The sequence below is a fragment of the Opisthocomus hoazin genome, chromosome 14 (genome assembly GCF_030867145.1).
Source record: "Opisthocomus hoazin isolate bOpiHoa1 chromosome 14, bOpiHoa1.hap1, whole genome shotgun sequence".
Classification (NCBI taxonomy): Eukaryota; Metazoa; Chordata; class Aves; order Opisthocomiformes; family Opisthocomidae; genus Opisthocomus; species Opisthocomus hoazin.
This window is the reverse complement of record NC_134427.1, coordinates 22293629-22311269: the sequence shown is the minus strand read 5'-3', so window position 1 is coordinate 22311269 and position 17641 is coordinate 22293629. Positions and strand designations below refer to the sequence as shown.

Below are 17641 nucleotides of genomic sequence, written 5' to 3'. Positions count from 1 at the left end.
CGCTGATGGAAAAAGTCCGGTGTCGTAGTAAGGAGTGGCAAATCCTCCCTGCATTGCTTTTGAAAAGGATGATGAGAGCTTGCGATAGATTCCTGTGCATTGCCAGTGCACGTCGGGCTCCGTTTCATGGACTTTTCTTTCGTGTTCAACAGTGACTACAGGTATGTGGCTGCTGCTCTCGCCGTCATGAGGAACGTGACTCTACAGATCAACGAGCGGAAGCGGAGGTTGGAGAACATTGACAAGATAGCTCAGTGGCAGGCCTCCGTTCTGGACTGGGAGGTACAGTAAATGCTGGGCCCTGATTTAGCTGCTGTAAACCTGGAAAAAATAATGCCGTGCAGTTGTTGAATTATCCACAGCCATATAATTCATTTCCCATTGCCTAGTCTTGGGATTAAGCTTGGGACAAGGAAGATATATTTACAGGTTTTGGAGATGGTACTTAAGGTGTAAACCATTAATGGTAGTCTGAAAAACTGGGGTCCAGTTCCAATTTCATCGATAGAAATCTGGAGTCACTTTTGCTGTTGTCCTGGGAGTGAGAGTTGGAGCAAACTCTGTGTGCATGCTGGCTCTGTGCTTTGTCATGGGGGAAGAAGTAGGGAAAGAGGCAGCAAAAAGCCCCACAAATTGTGACAGGTTAAGAAAAGGGAGAAAACTCTTCTGGTGGTTGCTTTATGATTAGAAGCCGAAACATTACGCTGAAGTTCGAGATGCTGTTTGCACATTTAAAATGAGTACTCACAGATATTTCTGAACCAACCCTATGTGTAGTGATCGTGTAATTAAGGAGCTGAGAACACACAGGCAAGGCAAAGTCAGCAGAGCGATTCCTCGCTAGCAGGCCTTCAGTCTTCTGCAGTTTTGCCATGTGTTTAAAAAAAAAGCCATACTAAAATGATGTTCTCCTTTTCATCCCTGATTTTTTTAACATGATTGTATGAATGCAATCTGTCAATAGGGGTTTTGAAGCAGGCCGAGGACAAATGTTTTTGTAAATCCCTCTCTATGTTGTCATCGATCCATGTGTTTATCAAGCAGATACCTAGAGTGATGGAACAGCCTTTCTTCTTCCTCACGGTCGTGAGGATCTGGACTAACTCCACATTCAAGTCAATGGGATTGTACGATGTAAATTACTATGTGGGAAAGATGCATTAATCCTGTAATTATTTATACAGGTGCATCACCTGCTGATAGTGTATCCTCCTTGACGGAGTTAGTTTCATTGCTATAACGAAGATTGGATTCAACAACCCTGGATCTCTTGATAAAACGTATCAATGGAGCAGTCGTAGCCGGGTCTGAAGTTGTGACTGGCTGTGAGAGCAGAGGATGTGGATGATTTGCTTGGTTGTTTTGTTGTTGTTTGCTGTGAAGAAACCTCTCGGTGACACGCCGACTCATTTTCAGAAATAGAAAACTGTTCTCAAGGAGGCACAGGACCATCAGATACATCTTCCGCCTTCAGTATATTCCGTGTGATGAGCTAATGTGTGTCATTTGTAAGAAATGCCGAGACCCTCATTGTAAATAAATCTAGATTAAGGCCGGATCAATTCCAAGTCAGTGAATATTCATGTGTGAGTGGAAAGCCAAGGTGACCTCCACATAGGATCTATGGAATAGCAGTTTCTTTTTCTCTTCCATTAGCTCAGTTGATAATTCATTTTTATTTAGCCATATCCTTGATAATTCATTCCTGCTTAGCTTTAGCCATATCCTTTATAATTCATTCCTGCTTAGCAGTACTCATTCTTTATCTCCATCCTATCCTCAGGAACTTGCCAAATCAATCTGCCAGACTTTTTTCAGCTATTCCAAATTTTAAGCACAATATTGCAGCAACATCCTTCAGCTTCTCATCATATAGCAAAACCTGCTGTTGCTACCGCTTCGAGGTCTGATGGGAATGCAGCTACTGCCCCCATTCAAAGGAAAACACCCTTCTTGCCATTTTTGTTCTGTATTTTGGATCAGGAAGAGTCATAGAGTTGTGATGAGAACACTAGAGGATGAGAGCTAGATCCAGCAGAGGACTTCACTGCTTGATTCTTTCCTCTAAAGTAGCTTCTGAATCATCGGGTCCAGCTCCTGCTTCACAGGTGTCCATGGAATGGCCAGAAGGATGCACAAAAAAACAAAATAGTCAGAAGTTAACTACAGTATAATGCAGGAAGAGAGTGGGAAAGATCAAAAGCAGTGCCAGATGCTTAGATCTGTCCTAGATCTGTGCAGATACTCCCTTTAGGCATCGTAAACCCAAGCTGCTAACCTCCGAAACCCCCACTCGGCTGATGCCTATCCATAGGAGACGTCTCCCAGGACGTAGGCCATCAGGGGCTGGTTTGTTACCCAGCCTGTAAGGGTTCAGACCCTCATCTTCTACGCACAGGCGGTTACGGAGTAGGGGGGGATTTCCTGGTGTGTCTCCCTAGCCTCTTCCAGTCTGTGGGGAACATGCATTTATTGTCTGGGTCAGAGAGTAGAAGACCACGGTAACAGTCCATCTTTGCCAGAGGACGCTCAACTGAGAGTGAGCGGCCTGCTGTCAACTTTGTGCTTCTGCAGATGCTTATCCAGTTTATATTGCGCTCACTGAAACAGGGAGGAACGCACAGCGTTACTCTCCCATCTTTCGGTGGCCCTGTTCCTGCTCGAACTCGAGTCTGCACCCAGAAGCGCTCCCTTTCTGTCGCTCCGCGTGGCACGGGGCTTCCTCATCTCTCCAGCCGGCACGGCCGTGCGGACGAGCAATAGCAGCACGGCCACCGGCTGTGCAGCAGAGGCCGCCTGGAGACGACCTGAAAAAACCACGAAGTACAAGAAAGCAGGAACTAGGAGAAAAAAAATTATTAATTCAGACTTTTTTTTTTCACCAGAAATCCAGCCAGGGCACAAGACAGAGAAAATCCCTAATTCCCACTGTATGTTGCACTTGGTGAATTATTTCACAGGCAACCGAGGCTAAATGTTGAAGCGCGTTGAAATCTTTCATTTGGAGAAATGTCTGTTTTTCCTCAGTATCTCTAAACTAATGATGTTGACTCTCTGGATTTGAAATTGCGTTTTTGTTTCTAAATTTACCCTTGTTTTGCGATATGTTGGAAAAAAGATTTTTAAAGAAAAAATCCAAACCAAACAAAAAATATTTAGTAAGTATTTGAAATGTTCTTGTATACAAAGTGTGTACACATTTTCTTACAAGGAGAGGGTGTTACTGGGAGTGTATACATATTGCTGATCCTAAAACAAATAGAAAAAGTAGGGGGTACGTCCTGGCTAATTTACGCAGAAGGGATTTTACTGAATCCCATGGAATTGTGCCTGTGTGTTTCAGAAGTCATGTTTATCCCTCAAGATGTACTGCATGGCCCCATGAAGGTGAATTTCAGGGTCAGCAATTTGCAAAATGCGAATATCCTTGAGTTACCAAGGCCAGATTTTTTTTTTCCCCAAGAAGTCACATAGGCAGGGTCTGATGGTGTAAATTGCGAATGGGACCAAGAACGGGTGGCCAGACTCTAACGGCAGCTGATCCGTGTGCCGTGGCAGCCAGGGCACGGAGTCTGAAGGAATTATTGGCAGCTGTGGCAGCTTGATACAAATAATGACTGAGCAGAATCTTAAGGGAGGAGTCTGATCTCTCTGGCTGCTGTAAATTAGAAATAATCCCAATCACTTTGAAATGTGTTCCTGTATAATTTGTAGGAACAGGGTCTTGACTGAAGAGCGTGGATTGGGCTGTTGCCATGTCTGACTCAACTCCTTTATTTTGTAACCTGAATTTCCAATGTATAAACAGACCTAGAGAGGTGCTGCCCCTGCCTACCCCGAATTCTCTAGTGCCTTTTGTCCTTTCAGATGTTAATGGCGCAGAATGTAGGGCTTCCACCACCTCCTGCCGAGACCTGTCAATGTCTGAGAGCTCTCCTTGTTATGAAGTGTTTCCTGATGTTCAACTTCTATTTCCCTTCGCTCAGCATCATCCCCTTGCTTTTGTAGCTCAATACCCTCAGATCAGAGCAGTGACATTTAAAGGCAGGCAGGCAAAACCAGCTTGCAGAGTTAGCTGGAGTGGGTTCGGAACAGCCTGCGAAGTCTCCACTGGAGCAGATTTCACAGAGGCCAGGGCAGAGCCCATCCTGGGCAGCCGTTACGTGCTCAGCCCCTCCTTGTGCTCTTGGCCTCTGGGAGAGAGTTACAGATCTCAAAGGTTAGGGGGTAACGTCTAGAGATACACACAGACACAGCAGTAGTATAAAGGGATTATCATTTCCGAGTCCTTGCAAGCCCCAGTTTGGGCCGTGCTGGGTTTACAGGCATGCAGACGAGACAGCAGGAGTGGAGGAGCGGTACGGCCCTGCCCTCTCCTCTGTCTGCTCCTGTGCCGTCTTCGCTGAACGGCCCTCGGAGGAGCACGTTCACCGCTCTCCTGCCCTCCTTTCGGCTCCCGCAAGGCCGTGAAGGCATGCCGGCGAGCGTGCTGTGGTGCCCGGCTCGCTCCGGCGCCGCTCACAGAATCCCAGAATGGCAGGGGTTGGCAGGGACCTCTGTGGGTCACCCAGCCCAACCCCCTGCCCAAGCAGGGTCACCCAGAGCAGGCTGCACAGCACCGCGGCCAGGCGGGTCTGGAATATCTCCAGAGAAGGAGACTCCACAGCCTCCCTGGGCAGCCTGGGCCAGGGCTCCGTCACCCTCAGAGGGAAGAAGTTCTTCCTCATGTTCAGCTGGAGCTTCCTCTGCTTCAGTTTGTGCCCGTTGCCCCTTGTCCTGTCGCTGGGCACCCCTGGAAAGAGTCTGGTCCCGTCCTCCTGACCCCCACCCTGCAGATATTTGTAGGCATTTCTAAGGTCCCCTCTCAGCCTTCTTTTCTCCAGGCTGAACAAGCCCAGCTCCCTCAGCCTCTCCTCGCAGGAGAGATGCTCCAGTCCCCTCCTCATCCTCGTAGCCCTCCGCTGGACTCTCTCCAGTAGCTCCTCTTCTTTCTTGAACTGGGGAGCCCAGAACTGGACACAGTACTCCTGCTCCCGGGCAGGGTTTGCAGGCTTGCCCTTTGCTGGGCCGTGGCTGTGGTGCCCGCTGCAGCCCCGAGTGCAGCCCTTGCCGAGTGCCCGTTGCAGAGGATGCGGAGATGGAAAACGGATCCGCGCTTCGGCCCACCTCAGAATTGCTCTGCTCTGTGCTGCTTTGTACAGCTCTTGAACCACTTCAAAACCAAACGAAGCAGCGATCGCTGCGGCATTTTGGGCTGCCTCTCCGGCCCTCTCCTCCCTTTCAGCCCAGGTTTTTCTCAGAGGAGGAAGGCGATGCCCACCCATTCCCTGGGAGGGGACCTGTAGAGGACCCGAGCCAGCGGCAGGGTGTTTGGCACAGGAGCGAGCCTTGCTTAGCAGCCTGGATTGGTTTTAAACAGATTACTTTGGTTTATGTAGATATCTAGATATTTGTACCAAAGATTCCCATGGGTTACCACTTTAACAGGTTTCAAGAGTATTAAATTAACGTGAAGGGAAAAATATATGTAGTTGAGAAACAGAAGGAATGCTGTCCTCTTAAATTTCTTCCCATTCTTGCTATTTACGGGTCCTTTAAATCAAGACTTGGTGCCCTTAATTATGTCATATGTAATTGTTGGCCTCAGCCTAATATTACGTTATTGAATCCAAGAATGACATGAAAAAAAGATGCATGCAGCTAGCGTACTGTTTGCAGAGTGAGGACAGCCTGATCAGAAACCCTCCTGGGAAAAAATTCATGTCAGGGACTGAAACAGACCCTTCTGGTTTTTTTTCCTCCCCCCCCCAGCAACACAAGGTATCAAAAAATGAGCCCGATGAAAAGGACAACATTTCTCTCGCTTTCCTTCATCTGATCTTTCTGTAGCCCAGAGTGCTAATCAGCCTGTCAGTCTCTAATTGAAGAGCAGCAGTGTCAGGCAGAAGAGAGCCCCGCTCGCTGAATGCTAACGAGTACAGGGGATGCTGTGCCCGGCAGTGACAGCCGAGAGCCCTGTCAGGAGGTTGCTCAGGGGAGCGGGTCCACGGGGCTGTGGAGTGGTGCTGAGCCTGGGACAGCATCTGCTCGGGGCTTGCTCGTGGTGAGAAGGAGCGGGGCAGCCCGGGGCTGTAACGTACTGCAGTGCGCAGTGCCGTGCCCACCCTCGTTATGTTGGTGCTCCCAACAGCACTTCTTTCACGACGCTAGCAAAAAGCCTTTGGTTCCTCCCAGCTCCTCGCTGCAGAAGGTGGTGGCCACCTATAGCCCAGCTGGGGGGCTGGTGGTCGACAGCTTGCGGAAGCAGCGGCAGAAGAGCCGACCCTCTGCTGCAGCCGTCGGGATTCGCCCTGGGACTTCACATGTCGTGCTAGCGCTGGCAAGCTCGAGGGAGCATGAAGCACGCGTCCTGCCGAGATCTGGGTGACCTTCTGGTCCCATTACTGCATGCTGAGTAGCTGGACTCTGCCTGTGACTGCGAAAAGAGAGGAGGAGTCAGCGTGCCTTTTGGTGCCCTTGGTGTGTAGCAGGACGCACGGTGAAAGCCCTGGGTGCAGGCTGGGGAGGGCTGGGGTTTTTCATTGTAGGCTTGTAGGATAGCTCAGGTTGGAAGAGACCTCGGGATGTCATCTAGTCTTCCCTTGGCCATTTGGCCGCTGTGCTCTGCTGAAGGCAGTAGGACATCTGCCACTTCAGAGTAACTAACGCTTCATCCTCTTCCTTTTCTAGCAGTATTCCTCTCAGCTTACACAAGGAGGTAGATGATCCAACCTCTCTAGGGGTTGCTTGGAAAAAAGTGGAAAAGGAAAAGAAACCTTTTTCCTGGTTTTGTATAGGATTGGAGGGATCCAGGCCTAGGGCTGGCTTTAGAGCAGGACTGGGAGAGGCGTTGCGGAATGGGTCAGGCCCCAGTGTCGAGGCGTGCCGGGGTGGTCACGTTAGCGGTGGAGGAGAAGAGCAAACGCTTTCCCCCTTGCCTGCCACCCTGCAGCTGACCCTGGGAGCCCTCCCGGTGGGGACACTCCGCCAGCAGGAGACAGTTCAGGCTGTGCAAGGAGGTGGTGTAACTGTGTCGGGGAAAAAATGCCTTTCGAGGTCCATTGCGTCTGCTCGAGGAGGCTCCGGCGGTGCGACCGCGCTGGGGTGTTGCTCTTGCAGCCGAGGGCTTGAGGAACCGGCAGGGCCGTGGAGATGCCGCTCGTGGGGGCTGAAGCTGGCCAGCAGTGTGCTAGTCCAAAGCTATTTGCAATATGTATTTCTAAATTTGCTAACCCAGCTTTGGAAATCATCTATTTCTAGCCTATAGACTGTACATATAAATTGTTTTCCCAACATAAAAAATGCAATACAAACCCTATCATTTCAGATCCGAGTTTTTTTTTGTTTGTGTTGCTTGCAGGGACTACACAGTTTGGATTCAGCTAATCAAGTAGAAGTGTTTACAGAGTCCTCTCTGTGTCCTCAGGCTGGAGATGCTACCACAGGGGTAAAAGACAAAACTGGCTTTCTATTTTTAGCAGCCAGCCTCTTCTCGGCTCACCCCTTCTCATGACAGCTCCCATCAGCTTGTAGGAATCTTCTTCATATAAGCTCACGTTCAGCCAGGAAAGCCCACCATTTCTGGAGTGGTTTCTTCAGAGGCTTCTTGTTCAAGGGCTTGCGTACACCGAGCTGTCGCAGCAGCGCGCAGGTCACAGAATCCCAGAATGGTGGGGGTTGGAAGGAACCTCTGTGGGTCACCCAGCCCAACCTCTGTGGGTCACCCAGAGCAGGCTGCACAGCACCGTGTCCAGGCGGGTCTGGAATATCTCTAGAGAAGGAGACTCCACAACCTCCCTGGGCAGCCTGGGCCAGGGCTCCGTCACCCTCAGAGGGAAGAAGTTCTTCCTCGTGTTCAGCTGGAGCTTCCTCTGCTTCAGTTTGTGCCCGTTGCTCCTTGTTCTGTCGCTGGGCACCACTAGAAAGGTCCCCGGATGCTGGCCAGGAGGTGCCAGGGCTGGAATTGGACCCTGACACCGCGCTGCTGAGAAGTTGCACGATGCGCAGCCCATCCCTGCTGGGGATGACCCTCTGTGTTCCTGGGAAGTTCTCCCCAATGAGGCCTTCAGCTCCCACAGTGACGGAAGCGAGATGGATACACACCTCGCTAAGGCGAACTGCAAGTCTGTGCTGCAGCATGATGATGCAGCGACTTAATGAAGCTGCTGTTGTCACAGGGCCCAGGGACTCAGGCAGTCGCTTCCAATCAACGCTGAGAGGTTAATTACGCATTTACCTGAACTGCAGCCTGAAATCCTCCCCAAGAAATCAGGAGTGGGGGTGACTCTTGGTTGCTTTGGCACCTCCAAGTGTAAGTGCTGCCAGAAAAGGGTGCCTAGCTAGATGCCCCCAATAGCTGGCTGAGCCCTTGCAAGCTGGTTGCCGAGATTTTGGGATGGTCTTGTCCCAGAAATTGGTTCTAGTTTGACATCAAAGCCAGAACTGCACCAGTTTCAGAGCCAAAAAGGGAAAAAAAAAAAAAAAAAAGCAAGCTTTTCTTTCTCTTGCTCCTCACCTTTTAGCTGAAGTCATCCTCATCCCTTCTGTGATGTTGCAGTGAGAGACACACGGAGATGCCCACAGGGCAGGTGGTGGTGAATTCACCCATTTTTAATAAATAGATTTTAATTAACTTTTGAAAAAGTCCAGCTCATCCCAATTAGTGGAGGGTGACTGCATTTGTTCTCTTTGAGAGTGGGAGAGAGCGCGCTGTTTTTTCAAGACCATCTGCTCATGAATCCCCAAAAAAAAATCGGAGAGGAAAACAAGCGCTAGCTGGAGGCAGAGAAAGGGTGAGGGCATTCTGGCAGCTGGCCGGGGAGGCCTCGCCAGCCGGGGGGGACAGAGACTGCCGGAGGAGCTGGGGTGGTCCTGACAGTTTTTTGGAGATGGGGAGCTCTAATGAGCTGTGGGAGAAGGGACTGTAATTGCCTGAATGAGTGGGAAGAGAGGCAACGATCTGGAGGGATGGGTTTTGGCAGCCTCACGGGTGGGGGAACTGAGACCCCAGTGCAGATGACTTTGGTCGGTGGCCTGAGATTTCAGGAGGGGACGCGCTTTGGGGTGCTGTTTTAAAGGGGCAGGGGTGCCAGGGAGGTTTGTTACCCTGAATACAAAGTGGCTCTGTCGTGGGCAGGAGGAAGGGGCTTCACGCTTCGGATGCCAGCAGCACCTGCAGCGAGGTCCAGGGGCTGGGGGTACCTGGAGGGGGGGCAACAGGGACGGAGTCTGGAGCAGCTTTTGCTCATTGCAATGTGAACTGTAATGACCGTGCTTCGAGTGCCCACACTTCCTTCACTGAGTTCCCTTCCTTCAGAATTACCCTAATATCTCCAGTTTCTGCTCTGAAGTCAGATGGGGTGACTTTGAGAGCTGCAGAAGGGCCAAAATTTTATTTAATTATTACTTCTCCCCATCCTGCAAAGAGAAACGTATCCACTGCCCTGGCTGGGAGCAGCGGTTCACTCGGCGTCGTTCTCTGTGCCCTCCAGGGAGACGATATCTTGGACCGCAGCTCAGAGTTGATCTACACGGGAGAGATGTCCTGGATTTACCAGCCTTATGGACGGAACCAGCAGCGTGTTTTCTTTCTCTTTGATCACCAGATGGTTCTCTGCAAGAAGGTAAGGACGTCCAGGGAGAAAGCAGCACGGCTAAGGACATGCTGCGGGCAGGCTTTCCAGTCCAAAGTGGTTTTTAGGACAAGGTGGCTGTTTGCTACACGTGCAGAAGAGGACATGGATAGCTAGAAATACTGAACGGCAGGATGGTGAGTATACCGTGAGAGAGGGAGCTTTATGCTCAGAGCAGATCCAGCCTCCACTTGTTCCTTTCCTGCCTTTTTGTCATGTGCCCCTGGTTTGGCTCGTTGCCTCGCTTCTACTTGCGGGTTTTGGCTGCAGCGTGTGATCTAGGATTAGATAGCCCTAGAATTTATGAACTGTGAGGCCTGGCGCTTGGGCAGACAGCTCAGTTGCTGCGTTAATGTGAGGATCGCTGCCTCTCGGAGGAACACCAGGCAGCAGCCTGGTCTGTAGCGGGGCGTGCGTGCTGTCGCGTGGCGAAACGCATTTTAAACCTCATCCTCATGTAGCTCTACGCTGGATTTCGTAGGGCATCTCTCTGCCGTGGAGCCCACCATGAAGGTGGAGGAAGGTGATGAGGAGTACTGACGCTAACGTGCTGCAGTATCAATAGCAGCAGGCGAACTGTGTTTCGGAGCAGCTGTGCTAAGCGGCAGCATCGTGGCTGTGTTGCTGTAGTCCCGCTAAGATGGTCCCAGCTCATTGCTGTCACAGCTGCTCGAAGTGACAGAGCTCCCAAGTGCGGGGTGCCTCTGTCTGCCGACAGACTGGGACCCACATTTTCACCGCAGCTGTGCAGAGGGGAGTCCCCTGGACCGGCTTCGGGAGGGAGCGAGGGCGAGCTGCCGACATGTCTGGCTGCACGCGCGCTGGGGCTGTGTTCCTGTCACGTCTCGTACGCCGAGGAAAGGTTAAGCCCCCCGAGGAGCACCCTGCCGCGGCGTGGGGGGGGCGTGGGGGGACGTGGGTGGCTCCTGACTCACCTCAGCATCACTGCCCGCTGCCGCGGCACGCCGGGCTGCAGCCTGTGCAGTGCAGTGGGTGGCACTTGCTGCCCCTGAGTCATGGCTGGCTGAAATTTTGCTTTCTGGAACGCGTGTGCTTGTTTTTCCCCTTCTTGTTGCTGTGCCTTTTCCTTCTTTCCTGGCTCTGTAAAAAAAAAAACAACAAACCACCACAGAGCAACAATAACAACGTCAGATGTTCAGAGGACTGTCCAAATGAGCCTGGAAGTATGCAGCCGGGTTTAATTTTTAATCTTGACCTCCTACACTTGGATTGTGGCCCTGAATTTCCGATTCGTAAGGCAGCATCCAGTTTGGCTTGCATGGGGACTGATTCAGAGAGGTATCGAGCGTTCCGTTAACGCCCAGGAATATCAGAGCTGGGATTTCCGTGGGTATCATGGGAGGGTTCAGCGATTCACAGCAGGCTGCTGGGGGCTTGACAGGTTGCGTCCGTATGCGAACAGTGTTAGCGTGACACTGTCCTCTTCCCTTATGTATTCAAAAGGCGTTTTGTGGGTGGTGGGTGTGGCGCAGGAGATGCCTTCACGGGAAAACGCCCTGCGGATTGTGGCTGTCTCGGAGACAGCACGGTGGCCTGGGTCTGCCCGGCAGAGAGGTTGGCTCCATGTCAAGATCTGGCAGGCTCTTCTGCCATGAGCCGGGGTCTTGTGGGACAGTGTCCCTACTGAGCTTGCAGGTGACAGGGCAGAGGGTGGTAACTCATCCAGTGAGCCCGACTTCATGAGCACAGGGTTCATACCTCGCTGTAGGTTGTCCTCTGGCATCTCTTTTTCCAGCATCAAGCTGCAGTTGTTATGCTTCAGAGTGCTGGGGTAGGAGGGGAGACGGGGTTACAGCTCGACTCTCCCATCTGGAGAACGAGTTCCTGGAACCGTGTTAAGAAAGATTGTCTGAGCATGGAATTCAGAGGAGTGATAGCTCACGGTTCGGGATCACGCATCCTATATGAAATAAATCTGAATGATACATAGTCTCTGCTGCCTTGACCTTTGTGTCAGGCTTTGCCATTACAGATCCCAACAGGCAACCATCTAGCAGGATCACCTCTGCTTTAGAGCCAGAGCTCTATATCCTGGGGCCTTCTTAGTGAGGCACCATTTATATCAAGGTGTGGGGAGCCGGGGCCAGCCTGCTTTACCTTATGCTTTAAAATTGTTCTCTGAGGAAGATGAAATACTACCCAAAATACCCCCAAGAGCAGGGAGCAGACAGCTGGCCAGGGTGGGCAGAGCACCATGTCCTGGGGTCGTCTGCAGCCCAGCCCGGTGCCAGTCATGGGAATTAAAGGGCTGGAGAGCGCCGTGAGCTGGCAGGATGCTTTCATGTCCCACTTGCGCAAACCCTCAGGGAACTGGAGTTGTCTGAGTCAAGAAGGGAAAGTCTGAGATTTCCAGAAGGTCTCAGAGTTCAGCCTGGTCCAGGGCTGCCAGCTCCTCTCCTTGTCTACAAGGACAGTGAAGTCCTTTAGAGGTTTCCAAAGCAGCAGACGGAACAGCAGCCCTCTTGTTCCAGACACAGGCAGTGACAAAATTCATGGACAGCCTGACCTATGTTTTGCATGGGGTGTGTTTAGTCACTGAGCCTGATAAAAATTTTCGGCTTTGGTACCACTTAAGATGGCACGTCTCAGTGAATCTTCCTCTTCAGGAAATCTTCTGCATGTGTAGGTTTTCTTCAGATATAATAAGTTAGTAGGTACGATACATCCTTCATCATGGCACAGTCAATTGGAGAATATATTTATTTTTGGACTATAATGGTTGAATTTTACCTCTTTATTAGTCAAAAGAGATTTTTAATAGAAATAAGAAACTAAGATTCCTTGTTTAAATATATCAGAGATATTTTAGTTTGATGAAAGCATGCTAGATATCCTGAGAGGCTCTAGAAGACAAGTACCTATTTCAGACAAGATCTCCCACTCCTCCAGATCTTCATTGCGGTTATCTGCACGTTCTCCTCACCTTCGTTACCCGTCCTCTGCCAGGTACGTGATTGCAGGTGCAAGAGCTCTGGCCTCTGGAGTCCCCTTAGTAATGCAGATGGGTTCTGTGGCGTGACAGGTTTCTGAGGAAACTCCACGAGTTTCTGAGGGAACAGATAGAGTTTGATACCACGAGCTCTGTGACAGTTTTGGATGTTGGTATTCTCCATCTTTCCCTTTGAACTCCGTTGTCTGCAAAACTTGCGACGCAGCGGGCTGACATGGCACAGACTGTCAGATTCCTGCTCACTGGGTCATGCACTGGAAGATTAAAGAATTTCTAGGTGGCGAAACCAGCTGGAATCAGCTTCACCCCAGTAGGCCAAGGTGAGCTGGCAGTGGCATTCACTGGTGCCAGTGGATGCACATTAGGCCCAGGAAGGTGGTGTATGAATTCCTGCGATATCTGGAGAAGTGCTGGTGAAAGCCAGTTTTATTTCTGCTGGAAAAATTTCAGCAGCGTTCCGCTTCCAGCCCCGTGATGTGCTGGGTGTATCCGTCCCAAGAGCGCACGCTGCTGCACGCGTGCCCGCAGCCCTTTTTCTGTGTCTGTCCTGCACGCGGCTGACCCTCAGGGCAGGCGGTACCACTGCGGAACCCGGGCAGAGCATGAAAAAATGCTCTCTGTAGCCAAGGTGACAACTCACTTCGGAGTGATTATTGGAGGTGAGCGCTGCGTGCAGAGTAACATCTCATCCCACCCCCGTCCAGGTTTGGGCTTCTGCATGGCAGTTGTGCTGTCAGCTGGTGAGCAATGCGGACTGCTCCAGGTCCACTGCTCAGTGTCCTTCTTGTGGCTCTGAAGACCAGGCGCCATCCACGGTCTCAGAAAACATCTCTTTTTTTTTTTTGTCTGTTGGATCGCATTTGTTCCGTCAGCGACACAGGCAGATGGCCTGGGAAAGGTTCAGCAGGACTCTGAGCGTATGCTACCGAGAATTACCACGTTTCTTTTGTCTGTTGATCCGTCCCGTGTTGCCCGTGCCGAAGGAGTAAGGTCTGTTGGCTGTGGCGGTGTTTCTCGTATCCAGCTGCCTGCTTTCGGCAGCAGTTAACACATTTCCAAATAACCCCTGTCCGCTTTGAATGCGGCCTGCTTCCCAGACGCTTTGCCATCCATGTCTGTTGGTGTCTGAAGAGGTTTCAAGGTTATGGGGCCTTCTTTTGGTGGATGTCGGACCGAGACATTCCTGTGAGGGAGGATGAACCTCAGGGTGATTCTTCTTGAGGTTGTCACCTCGCTGTTCCCTTGCTTGATGCGTCTGAAGATCGTCAGTAATGCCAGGCCAGCCCTCTGACAGGCAGGAGCTCGCTGATTGACATGCGCCGTATTTGTGAGTTGTTCCCAAACGTTTCATGCCAGGTTTCAGCACCTACCTGGCCTTTTGAGATCGTGGGTGTCCACAGATCTCGGCAGGTTCAGGTTGGAATCGCCCCCTTGTATCCTATCGCTCACTCATCTCGCAGAGGTGTTCTGCTGCTCAGCAGATGCCTGGGATGGTCTGAGGGCTGCCAGTGGCAGCAGCTCCTTGAAACCGAACGTCCTTCTTGTCTTCCCACTGGCTGCATCTCCGAGGGCTTTAGCACCAGGAGCTGAGCCAAGAGTCTGTCTTTGGCAATGGGCATGTGGGTAGCTGGGTGATCGCCTGGTTGAGGGTTTGTTTGGGTGCAAAGAACAGGACCTTACTATAGTCATTAATATGACTATATTAACATGACTATAACGAACTAAGCCGTGAGGAAAGGAGTGATGGCACTGCTCGGATCCAGCAGCAAAGTTCCGGCCCTTCCTGGTTGCCAGTGCAAGCTCCACCACCTCAGAGAAACCCTGAATGCATTTCCATGACCACCATGTCTTGGAAAACTGTCGGGACTTCAGACAGAGACCCAGTTTGTGCAAATGAGTAATTACAAAGGGCTGCATTCAAATGTGCTTGACAGATGTGATCTCCGCCAGGAAGGGTATATTGAAGTCTTTCTTCCAAGCAGGAAACTTGCACTAGGATTTACGAGGGCTGCATGAGTAAGAGCAGTGGCAGCAGGTGGAGAAGCTGACGCTATGGCAGCCAGCTTTCATTCCTGGCAAGCATCTTGCAAAGCAACTTGTGTGGGAAATTTTCACAAATAACATTGGTTTCCGAGCTTTACAAATACGTCTCTTTGGCTCAGATTTTGCCATCAGAGACAGCACTGGTCACTTCCAAATGTCACCACTGAATTATCTTCTGGTGCTACGAAGTGAGAAGCTCAGTCAGATGAAATGGCCTCGTGGACCATTTCGGTGTTCAGTCAGCTGAATACTGGAATGGCCGTGGATGTAGGTAGGTGTTGCAGAACGTTTCCAGACCCTGTGTCAAAAGGGGAGCGCCGAGTTAGTCTGGATGCCCGCCCTTCCTGATGAAGAGCCACCGGAGAGCTCAGGGGTGAGATTTTCTTTGCAAAGCTGGGTAACTTTCAGCTGTCGGATTGATGTCAATGAATGTTCTGCTGGTGTTTCCTGGACCAGAGGCTGGGACATTGCAGTGCGCGTGAGGCCAGAGCGGGGCCTTCTGCAGAAGAGGCCGTTGGTTGGTTACCCTAACGCAAAACCGCCTGTTGGAGAGGAAGAAGGGATTAAATTGTAGGAAGCAAGCACTGGCCTCTGACTTGCCATATGTCTATAATCAGAAAAGAAGAATACATATTCTACTACGCTAACTGTAATTACCAAGAAATGAAGTCAATCCTCGATGATGGTAGCATCAAAAGATGTTGCCTTAAAGGCACAGGGTCTACTTTTCTGATCACCCTGAAGTTGAGAGAGTTCGACACAGAGATGCTTTAAATTTGCGAATCATAGCACTGAACATCCAGGAATGTGACACACAGCATTAGTTATGATCATAGCTTGTTATGTTTGGGGATGCTCGAGGTGCTGATCGCGTAATAGCTGAGCATCTTCTTTTCTCTGTTCTGGGTAATGGGTTGGATTTCCCCAGCGGGCTCGAGAGCACGGCAGCATTAGGCTGGAAATGACATTAGGAAGGGTTAACAGAGTTTCTGCACCGAATTACGCTTTTCTCTCACCAGCAGTTGAGCAGTCCTTGATGGGGCTCCGTGTTTAGTGTTTTCTGACAGCGCAGAAAGATCAGTGACTGCATGAAACACATTTAGTTTGCATTTGCACTTTTTATGTGTCTCTTGTAATCAAGAGGCGATGCAAACTCCAGCTTGTGGTTTATTGCTGTTGCTGTCTTCCCTTCAGTTCCCGGAGCAAAGCAGGTTGGATGAGAAGCAAAATGGGGCGAGTTCAGTAGCAATAGCCAGAGAGTCAGCCAGAAATAGCTGTGCTGTAGGAGCTGGAGTAAATAAAATATTCCTGTCAAACTCCATCGGAGTTCAGGTTTCCAAATGGGAAGATAAAAGAGATGTTTCTGAGCCCTTTTAGTGTATGAAGGTCTAATTCCCGTATCGCTTCTGTTAAAAACATTGAGATAATCTTTGCACCAAAACGACGGCCCTGCTTTTATTGGAGGCTAAATAGGTCTCATGGGGCCAGCTCAAAAATCTTGTTTGCAAACACAGAGCAGCACTGGGACAATTCTTCTTACTTCAAGTGGGTTTTTGACCCACAAGAAACACTGTTTGACTTTTGCAACACCTTCCACCCCTTCTCTTCCCCCCCCAGTAACGCAGATCTCCACGAAATGCCATGTTTTGGGTCAAGCCTGGGTCCAGCCTGCAGCAGGGTGGGAAAATGGGTCAGGCTGCGTCTCGCTGTTTGCAAAGAGCGGCTCGGTGCTGTGCTGCGCTGACGGGCAAGGCACGCTGCAGTCTGAGCTGGTGGGCTAGCATCCCCCCGAAAATACACCAGCCTGGTCCCAGCTCCAAAGCAAAGCGTCAAATGAAGTTTTTCAGGAGCAGGGTTGCCACAGCCCCGCTGATGTCGCCCCGCGCTCATGCACAGTCCATCGATCGGCGCTGTCAGCAGACGGCAGGGTTCTGTGGGTCTGGACCGCAGAGCACACCGAGGGAGGTTGCTCCTCCCATCAGCCTCCGTGGCTAGCAGGTAGCTGAGCGCGCAGGATGAAGTCCAGCCATTGACAGGAGATAGATGAAAATCAGTTATGAAAAAGCAGGTATGGCAGAGTCAAGAAAAGAAAACATTCCTTTTCGTAGTCAAAACAGCCCTGAATGCTTTTGCGGGGATGCGCACGTGCTCATTACGTGCCCCGAGCATGGTTTTGCAGGAGAATTGGTGCTGATGGGCTGCGCTGGCTGGAGGCAGCAACCCACAGCAGCCAGCGGGCACTGCCCCGGCACTGCTCGGCAGGCGATAGCTGAGAGGGAAGAGCAGACTGCGGAGGGGCTGTTGGGACGCGGGAGGTGTAGGGGGAAAACATCGGGGTCAGCCAGAGGAGCCAGCTGGAGGAGGGTGGGAGAAGGCTTTAGGCTGGTAGCTGCTAGTTCAGTGGTAAAATCCAGAAAGGGCTGAATTTGGAGTCCTCGACAGTCTGTGTTTTCTTCTGTGAACAGGGAGCAGGTTTAGCCTACTCATATAGCCATGCAGATATGCGAGATGCTATACAACATACTCTGCGCCTAATTTATCGCTCCTGTAATTGCAGTGGGTGTAGATTTGGCCCACAAGCGAAACCTCCAGAGCTGGAAATGTAACCCTTCTCCTGCTGCGGCCTCTCAGCGGCACAATCTGAAGCCCCTGGGAGCAAACTGGAGAGACCAGAAAAGCCGAGTGACGTGTCTGCAGAAGGGTTCCCCGTCTCTTCCTGTTATTAGTTCTCTGGAAACACGCTCGCCCTCGCCTCCCCGCTTCGCAGCCAGTGTGACTGGGCTTGAGGTGGAACAAGGCATCAAAATGCCACTGAGGTTCCACTAAACACATTGACCGAAAATAGCATTTCCACATAAATGCTTTCAGCTCCAGTCCTCCCCCGCTCGGATCCCACACTGCGGCTTCATGGAGCTGGCAAGGATGATTCAAATGTCTCTTTCCAAACTCAGGAGAC

The 17641-nt window shown here is 51.0% G+C and overlaps 1 protein-coding gene across 11 annotated transcripts in view; it reads left to right on the top strand.

Moving 5' to 3' along the window:
- The window catches only part of ARHGEF9 (Cdc42 guanine nucleotide exchange factor 9), a 198480-nt gene that overhangs the window by 156913 nt on the left and 23926 nt on the right, over positions 1-17641 (top strand). For all 11 annotated transcript variants that reach the window (XM_075435187.1, XM_075435188.1, XM_075435186.1 and 8 more), the window contains 2 exons: positions 153-282; positions 9531-9662. In XM_075435187.1, coding sequence (XP_075291302.1) covers positions 153-282; positions 9531-9662 — 262 coding nt within the window. The remainder of the gene's footprint in view (positions 1-152; positions 283-9530; positions 9663-17641) is intronic.